This window comes from Punica granatum, chromosome 6, assembly GCF_007655135.1.
Source record: "Punica granatum isolate Tunisia-2019 chromosome 6, ASM765513v2, whole genome shotgun sequence".
Classification (NCBI taxonomy): domain Eukaryota; kingdom Viridiplantae; phylum Streptophyta; class Magnoliopsida; order Myrtales; family Lythraceae; genus Punica; species Punica granatum.
The window spans coordinates 7,007,855-7,017,765 of record NC_045132.1 but is presented as its reverse complement, the minus strand read 5'-3'; the positions used below and the strand labels follow the sequence as shown (position 1 = coordinate 7,017,765).

At 35.4% G+C, this 9,911-nt stretch overlaps 1 protein-coding gene across 1 annotated transcript; it reads right to left on the bottom strand.

Annotated features, from left to right (window-relative positions):
* Positions 1–4,232: 4,232 nt before the first annotated feature.
* On the bottom strand, positions 4,233–7,562 carry LOC116212376 (salicylate carboxymethyltransferase-like). Its single transcript, XM_031546957.1, has 4 exons — positions 7,402–7,562; positions 6,653–7,084; positions 4,744–5,016; positions 4,233–4,609 (listed from the first exon to the last, which is right to left on the bottom strand). Exons 1-4 carry the CDS (start codon positions 7,474–7,476, stop codon positions 4,262–4,264), a joined length of 1,128 nt encoding a protein of 375 aa, XP_031402817.1. The 5' UTR covers positions 7,477–7,562; the 3' UTR covers positions 4,233–4,261.
* Between the last annotated feature and the right edge of the window lie 2,349 nt (positions 7,563–9,911).

Sequence of the window (9,911 nt, the reverse complement as noted above, 5' to 3'; positions counted from 1 at the left end):
GTTTTTACCCTAACAGTTGGCAACGTGATCCCACAAACAGCTTGAAGCCATATACTTTTCTCAATAGAGCACATCCAAAGTTTCTTTGCAACATTTTTCATAAATAAGTCAGTCTTTTGTTAAAGAACCATTATGAAATTAGGTCAATCAATAAGCCATTCTCTTCTCAATTTGAGACAACTAGTGAAGATCGTCGTAAATTAAATCTTGAAAGATTGATTTAATCAACATCATCTTCGATAATATCTTGTGTTCCATAACAACAGATTTTTGCAAGGAGACAGCGGGTTGCTCTTCCTATTATGAACCACAAATATCAGTGACAACACTTTTGACAATAAGCACTGGCAAAATGACATTCTCTTGATGCACTTTAAAAACATACCCGACAACATAGTTGACAACATCCAGTAGCAAAATAACAATTTGTTGACCAAAATTTTTGAATTTTTCCGCTACGCAAGAACTTTCTAGCTCAGTCTTTGAATTTTTAAAAAGAAAAAGACAAGGGCTGACGTTTGAAGCATCAGCATAAACAGTTTTAGCGATGCTTTCGAAAAGGTTGGAAAAAACACAAAAAAACGTCAGAATAGGGTAAACAAAAGACAACTCTTTTCAAAACATCGCCTTAAAACCAATCTATACTGACACTTTCTAAAGACTTCAGAAAAGCTCCTCCGGGCCGATTTATCCCAACGCTTTGCAAAGCATCGAGAGAAAAACATAGGGATAGTCCAATTTCGATATAATGTTAAATGCCATCAATTCTTGAGGTAATAGTCCAATTCCATTCAAAATGACAATCGAACTGCTTTCACTTTTCTTGAAAGATACAACGTGAAATTTCGCTATGTCTTGCAACATTTACGTAGAAAATATCTTTCTTCCAAATAAGGACGATCGTATGGCAAGTAATTTAAGCAACTTTTTCCCAACGTTTTGCAAATTTGGGGGACTCTTTATTTAAGAGAATCGCATTTTCCTTAAGGAGAGATTATGTGATGTGGTAGAAGAAGCGGCAAGTCGATATCTTGAGAAAAACAGGTTCTGACGACCCTATTTCGGCCTTGAAATGACGAGATTTAAGGCAAATTCCATCGTTTAGGACATCAAACAGGCATTTTAATGTTATTAGAGTGTTTTTGCAATTCTAGGAAAAGTTTATGTCTTTCGTGCAATTTAGGCTTTTTAATTCTATTTAAGCTTTGTACAACTCTAGTATTGAAGACAGTTATTCGGATTATCAATAAAGTTTTGGAGCTACCGTGTTCTTTTACCCAATCTCGGATTTGATTCGAGTTTGAAGCCTATTCCCTGGTATTCGTAGATACAACAGGTAATAGAAGATTGTATTATGGTATTCGTGCGCGAGTCAACAGATCGCAATTAATCTGTTGCGTCATAATGTGAGAGAGAAGAACAAAATTTGATGGGAACAGCGTGGCTGCATTAGCAATTTAATTCCCCCCCAATAGACGCTGATGTGGCTGCACTTAATTGGTGCCTACGAAAGGTCCATTTTAGGGAGTGAGGATTGATATTTGAATGGGTGAAAAAGCGGAAGCAACCTTATACCCTAGGATTGTGACGATCATTTGTGGGGGATGTGATTAATGGTAAATGTACACATGCAATTATATCTATCTAAGTATGCCTGCCTTTTGAACTTAACGATTAAATAGATTGATATTTTTTAATATTTTTGATGATGTACTTTTCCGATATCTTGAGCAAATTTGTTTTATATTATTCTTTACAACTTCAATGAGTTTTCAGGGAAAATTTTCAATGAGCTTTTATTTCCATCGTTTTGGAACTTTTTCATCTTAGAACTTTTTTAACTCAATTTTTCTTCATTCATGCATTATTTAGAAACGACCCGTTATATCTTATTCTTATTTGTTAGTGAGACACTCTTTTATCAATTGTCAAATCAAAATTTAAAATTCAATGGGTGTTTAGCTATCTTTGGAGGATAAACTATTAAATTTTTTCGTAGATTCAATCAATTATAATTAATCAACTGCATATTTTCATTTTTGAAGAGTTCATTAAACTGATAGAAGGACAAAATAATATGTTCTGCTAGAGAAAACCTTTTCTTTTTTTATTTCGATTTGCACCATTTTATATCCAGAAGGTCAATGGGTTTTCGACAAATCTAGGTTTGGGAATAGGTGATCTTCAAATACATTAATTGCAAGGATGTGCATGCTTTCATTATATAAAGCTTGTTCTGGGAAACAAATGGACATTTCATTACGATATAGGACTGATTTCAAGATTTATATTTTGCTATGGTCTAAATAGGTTAACATGCTTAAGTAAGGTATATCCCAAAGTGATTATGATGGGTGATATAGATGGATAGTTATTGTAAAGAAATTTTCAGCATTTCTAAGGATTACTATTTGGAAAAATTTCATCTAAAATGAGCTCAAGATTTTTCGACGAAATATTCACCAAAATTTCATATGATAATATGTCAAAATATTTTATAAATAAGAAATTGTTCAAACAACTTACCAATGAAAATTTTGTTGAGATTAAATTAGAAAGTTCTCACCAAAATCATTAATATATTTGTTGATGAAATTTCCATAGAAAGATTAAACAAAAATAGAGCTCATGGATTCATATTTTTCTTGTAGAAAATTAATTTATTGGACTAAGGTGGCTTGCCATCAGGTTATTTGATACATGACCACTGCCTAGTGAGATTCATTTTATTATAAATTTTAAAAAATATAATTTCCAACAGAAATCAAAATTTATTTGACCTCACAAAATATTCAAATTAAGAAAATCAAATATTTAGCTAGAAAAAAGTAGAAATTCTTTTTTGTCTTTTATGAACTTTTTATGAAAATTTTATATTTGAAATATAATTATCATAAAGTTTTTCATGAGAAGAGAAGTGAGGAATATACAATGGCATATCCATAAAAAAATAACTAGATGAAATCCACGATGAAGAAGAGATTACACTGGTCACTAAAATAATGTCAAACATCTCCTTATGATTTATGTACTTTATTAATTACAATTATGCATAATTATATAATAAATTGTAATTCTGATTTCATTAATAAATCGTACTACGTGTCCAACGCACACGCCTATCTACTAATAAATATGAAATGACTCCTCAAACAAGACGGAATGGTTGGAATACAACACGTACAAAGCAATAATATGTACATAGACTGGCTTGCCAATTACTCATCTTTCTCTTCATATGGTGGCTTCACAAGCTAAATCATTGCTCTCCCGGCCTTAACCTATTGTTGTTTGGGGAAGTTGTGACAGTCTGCTTGCCTCAACTTTGTCCTTAATTGTCATTTTTATTGAATAAGCTTCTGCCCCGTATTTCAATAAAAAAATAAAATCAATTACAACACGTAACTTTCTTTCTCATTTTTGGTGTCAATTTACTTGGTTCAAAGAGACCCAAGAATAACGCAAATTGACACCAAAAATGGAAAGAAATTCACATGTTGTAATTGAATTTTGTTTGAAGAGATCCAAGAATAACCAATATGAATTGGTTCAAGCGATTCAACGCTTCTTTCTCTTAATCAAGGTTTCGGGTTCGAATCTAATAAATGGAGAAATCCATACTGAGAGAGCTTGATCCCTTAATGGATCATCCTGGCTCAAACTAAATTAGTTGAGACTGTTAGACTCTCGGATATCAGAATACTTGCCTTGACTCAAACTAGATTAGTCGAGGCCCATTAAACAATCGGATATCAGGATACACACCGAAAAAAAAGAGACCCAAGAATAAGGAAAAACCTTATCATGCTTCATCAATTAGCTTATCGTTGGAAACTCCTTTGAAAGCAATGTGCCTCTTTAGAGTCTTAGAAGTCAGCAATTCCATGAATCATATTATTTTTTTAGTGTATATCACATGATATTTACAAGCCCAGTTAATCTATATTTTTAACCAAGTCAATTCATTAAAGAATAAAACTCTTCCATGCGTAAATATTCTCTATTTACAAGACTTAAATCGAACCCGTACTTAAGAGTAATATGTATCGAACCACCTGAATTAACCTACGTTGATTCAATCATTCATATTAAATATTGGTCAATTCATCTAGCAAACTTCAACATCGATTATAATTCTCTTCCAACACCCACCCCCACCCCCACCCCCCCAACCCACCACACCCCCCCCCCCCCCCCCCCCCCCCCCCCCCCCCCCCCCCCCCCCCCCCCCCCACAATTTCCTAATTTCATAGACATCCTTCTATTCTTTCGCCAGCTTCCTAAGAACCAAAACAAAGGTAACAGCCCTAATCTCTTCTTTTGCCATTTCTTGATCAACAATACTAGCATAAATGCCGAACAATTTGTCCAAATCAATTCCATCCCCAAAGTGGTGCCTGATCATTGATTCTTGTACTGCCCGGACCGTTGTAGCGACTGCCCATCCGTATCTCTCTCCTTTGATGCTTTCTTCCCTCTCTAACTCGAACATCTCGAACTGGGTCAGCTCGAAAGATCCCTCCCTTTTTATCTCGGACTCGATTTCATCCTTGCTAGGTGCATAGAAATGCACCCCGTATGAGTCTAGCTTCTCCTTCTCCACCTCCCCCTAATCACATCAGATAATAATGAACGAATATACCGTCATGTGAAAGCGAAAACCCTGGATTAATTTCTGTTTTTTTGGTAAGAAGAAAAAATTAATTACTTATCCAAAAAAAGAAAATATTAATCATCACCAACCTCTAGGATTAACGTGGAGAATGATCTTGACAGTATTTCCCAGAAGAATGAGTTGCCCCTGTCGATGTGGTTAGGGCCTCTTCTTCCGAGCAAGATAAGCACCATTTGACCGCCAGGGATCAGCTCTTGGGATCGGAACTGGAGGAACGATGAGAAGTCCTCTCGGAATTGTGCTTGGTAAGCTTGTGCTACGGTTGGAGGGCTTGATTCCGAAATATAAATGCATCCTTTGTTAGTGGACTTACCCTGCTCGTCATATAGAGCTCGAGGAACCTAGCAAAGATTAATTGGAGGTTAGAACATTCCTAGGCCGCGAAAAGCAAATGTTGTTGTAAACTTTCTAGACCTGATCCTTCACTCGAAGAAGGAAAAACAAAAAATCGAGACCGAGCTTGTGTAATCTGCTTTTGACTCATCTTGGGAAATGGGCGGAGTACGGTGTAAGATGGCCTGACCAGTTGTACATGTTGAAAACATCAATCGGAATTCTCTTTACCCTAAGGAGCAAGATGGCCTAATCCCGGTGTTCTTGAAATCATATGATAGGACTTAAGAAAGGACCAAAGCTACAAGAAAAATGAAAACCTGATAAAAAAACAAAAAAAGCAAAAATTCGAGACCGAGCTTTTATAATCTGCTTTTGACTTTATCTTCGGAAACGGGCGGAGTATGGTGTAAGATGGCCTGACCAGTTGTACACGTTAAAAACATCAATCGAATTGTCTTTCCCCTAAGGAGCAAGATGGCCTAATCCCCGGGTTTCTTGAAATCATGTGATAGGACTTAAGAAAAGAGGGTATAGCACAGTGGTATACGTTTTCGCCTAGTAATCAAGAAATTTTACATTTGATATTCTTAGTGAAACTATTTGTGTCCTTAATTATTATCTTTATTTTATTTTATTTTATTGTATTAGACGTATAAATCTCCTTTATAGTTAATAAAAAAAGGGAAATTTTGTGATGCTTGGAAAAGAAACCAAAAAAACGAGTGGACATGCACTCTACAAGAACGCAGCACATATTGGTCCACATAATGCATAGCATATGAAAGCAATCCAATTCCAAGAAGCTTTTTTTCTTTTTCTGGAAGCGTGATGATCGGGGTTTCCAAAGCTAGCAATCCATAAGACCCTTTTGTGATTTTTTTTTCCATTTTTGTTATTTTTTTGGGTTTCAAGGATGTCCAAAACCAAGTTCAATGCAAGAGATGTCCTAAATAACTAATAAAGGGGTATGGATAGTCCCACTAATTATCGAACCTGCGACCTTTAGATCAATAGATAAGGACTGCACCATTACACTACACCATCTTTTTAATTCATTTTTGTTAGTTTGATGATCAGGGACTACACTACGCTAAAATCCAGCTTAAATATCGCAAAAGAAATAAGTCTAATCCATCTACAAACCGGTTCAAGCAGCAGGCCAGCTTCACCTATTCAAGTACATTTATGGAATTACCTTTTTCACCGTCTCTCCAAATAAGATTTGAATGAAGACCATATTTGAGGAGCGAACACATTCTTGCCGTCGTCATATCAATATTAATTCTAAAAGCTTTTTCCTTTTGCAAGATGTATCTACAGAGAGGCTTAAAGGGGAAAATTAAAATGTCCCAAGTTGCATTTCAAATGGAATTTCACTAGTCTTGCAAAGTGCAATGTAACCCTTTTTCCTTTTTCTTGTTATTCTCGACTAAGAGCTTGTATGAATGACGGGGATGGAGGATAACAAAGGGGTGGCTTATGGATGATTATTGTATAAATTTGTATCATGATCCTTTATACATAGTCTTTTATCCCTTGCAATTCAAACAAGCCCTTAATATAAGACTTATAAGTGGAAAAAATGAGAAAATTAGAAGCTGAAAGATAGGCTTTTAATGTTGGAGAGTTAGTTATATATACCTTGGAAAGCCAATGCAGACTGTAGGATGAATAGACAAAGTGCAAGCTCCCACTTGGGAAGAGTCTCCCATAAAACGACCCAGGAGAAGCCGCAATGTACAGATCACTTCTCCTCGTGGATTTCTTGAGCTCCCCATGGAAATCAGGCAGGGCCTTGAAGATGGAGTTGAAGTCGTTCGTGGGGAGGTCGTTGAGGTAAACTCTGAACTCCTTTGTCGTAATTGTTGGACACTGGTTGAGGAACTTCACGTTGACGCCGCATGCCTCGGCTTCTTCGACTGATTTAATGATGTCCTTGATGATGGAGAGTGTGTTGGGCCCCGAGGAGCAGCCCAGGTCGGCCATGCCGAAGCTGTTGGGCTTGTTCAGGGAGAGGAACACTTCTTGGACTGCCTCCATTGTTATGTGCTTGACCATGTCGGAGGCCTTCTTCTGCACATGTTTGTTTCCGATTCGTGAAGGAAGAAAGGTGGTGAAGATAACTATCCAAAATCTCTTCGCTTTTACTTGGTACGAATGACCCGACTGATATATATTATTGTACAATCATACTATATAGTTTGGAAGCTAAGCTGCTAAGTTTGAGCAAACTAATGAATTTCTTTACAAAGCATGCATGATGATTTTTCTTTCCCGATAGAATATAGCATGATGTTTTAACGGAGAGTCGAAAAGACGGTTATACGAATATGTTTTCCAATGAAACCCCAGCAAAATAAGCATGAGGGAAGAGATGCTATTGTACGTACCTGAAGAGAGGAGTTCTTGGAATAGCTGGTGTCCCCAACTCCTCCGGCCATGTGAAAAACACTCTCCACATCCATTTTTCGGATTGCTTCCTCCTTTCAGTCTCTCAGGCTTTGGGCTAATCGGAAAGTGGTCTATTGTTTGTAGAGCATCCATCGTTCCTAACTTCCTCTCCTTTTATAATGTCTCTCTCCAAAATAATAATACAGCTGTCATGACCAGAGCCGAGCCGACGCCTACCGAATATAGTTTTTAATCCAACAGACTAAAACATAATTTGTAGCTCCAAGTTTTACTTTTATGGGATGGGTTAATTAATTAATATATTATTTATGTTATTATCATGGTAGTTCAAAAGATATTCATCTCGTGAGGTCTCATGATGGCTTTCAAACTTGTGGCCCGAGAAGAGTTTCACTCAATCAAGAAATGGATCATTGGACACTGTCAGTGGGGGCTCCATTAAATTGACAGTTCCTTTATCAATTAGCTTGTTTTCTCCTCGGTTATTTGTTCGGGTTAAATTGTACTACGGTCCGTGCGCATGCCGTCCAATTAATTTCTTCGAGTGCATTTTAAGTTCAATTTTGAGTCGACGTTCTGTGTCACTGCAATAAAATTCAACCCTCGCACTTCCATGATTTAAAGCAAAAAGAAAAAGGTAGTATTTGGCACCCTCATCATCAATCATATTGCGGCCCATTACTCATGTGTTCTCTACTCGCGCGCACCACCGCGCCAATTGGCGTTTGAACAGTTCGCGCCACTTCCGGCAACTTCACTTTTGTCTCCCTCTTTGACTTCTTGTCAACGGCCAAAAGAGTTCGAAGTTGGACTGATTCCTTTTTATTCTCATGCCACAATGATTCTTGTCTTCCGATTCCATTCCTAATCAATGGAGTTTGTTGAGCATCATGATCTTCCCCCACTTATCGGTTAAATTATTTCCTAAATTGAGTCTAATATGATTCTTGCTCGAGAAAGGAGTTTGATGTATCTGCTATATTATCACTCTCGACTAGAAATTAAGAGGTCTCAAATCCAATCATCACCAGCAAAATCATTTTCCATTTTGATATTTTTCAAATTTGTAAATCTTTTTTTTTAACTAAAAAAAGTTTTGTACTCTGAATCTATGATGAAAACCCCCATATTAATTATTACAAAATATAACTGTCATTGCCGACAACAATGGAATTAATACGTCATAGGGGACTTGAACTGCCCAATTCTAACAATCTTAAACGAAAAAATAGTTTTTTTTCCCTTTCGGGTGAACAAAAGGAAAAATAATTTTAAATATGTGGCTTTTCCAATTTAATAAAATGTATGATTAAAAGGTCGCTACAAATTACTTAAAAGAGAAAATAAAGGGGAGGAAGAGGAAAAAATAAGAGATGATGGTGTAAACTAATCATTAAGTAAAAAATCACTTAATGAGTAAGTGAAAAATTTTAAATAATTTTAAATATGTGGTTGTTTCAACTTAATAAATTATATGATTAAAAGGCAGTCACAAATTACTTATAAGAGAAAATAAAGGGGAGAAAGTGGGGAAAATAAGAGATGATGGTGTAAACTACTTAATCATTAAGCCAAAATCACTTAATGGATAAGTGAAAAATTTTAACATAATGAAATAAGTCATTTTTCACTTATTATTCTTACTTCCTACAGAAATATCTTCTAATCCTTATCATTCTTCCTCACTTCTTATACATGTCTTTTCGAAATATTTTTTCATCCTTATCATTCTTCCCAACTTCTTATATATGTCATTTCGAAACTAATTAAATGCTATTAAGCATTTAATTAATGAAACACCACCTTGAAAGCTTTTAATCACGTCCATGTGTATAGAAAGATTGAAATGAAGATGTATGTGAAGGCTTAGATCAAATCAAAACGTTCTCTACTTAACTTTTTGTTTTTTGGTCTTTGCACTTGGTACCCGAGCCCAACCAATACGTACCAACTAATCGAGTTCGAGGCAGATTAGTCTACTAAGAGATGAAATTCTTCTGATCATGAATTTTCTTCATTCACAAGTCTCTAACTCGAGATCTAATTCAAGGGAAAAGAGGTCTTGAACTAATTTGTGATAGCTAGTTGATCCCCGTGCATTAAGCGGCAATTTTTCTTTTTTTTACAAAGTAAATAATTGGTACATGCGATTTATAAATGAATATAAATAAAAATACATAAAAGGCATCCACATAAATAAAATCATGATCACACAAAAATGTATTCTAGATATAAAAAACGAACAATATGCATATAGAAAGAGCGTAATATTGTAATATGTATAGGTACATAGGAAAGAAATAACGAATAGAAAGACGGTGAATAAAATGAATTTTATCGAATATTTATAGGAATTTAACACATTGAATTTGAAGCATATCAAGTATTTTGATGGATTCTTTTTCGATTATCGATGAAATTTTAAAATTTTCAGAAATAATTTATTATATACATGTAAACAATGTGGACATATTTTAGCATTTGTTGA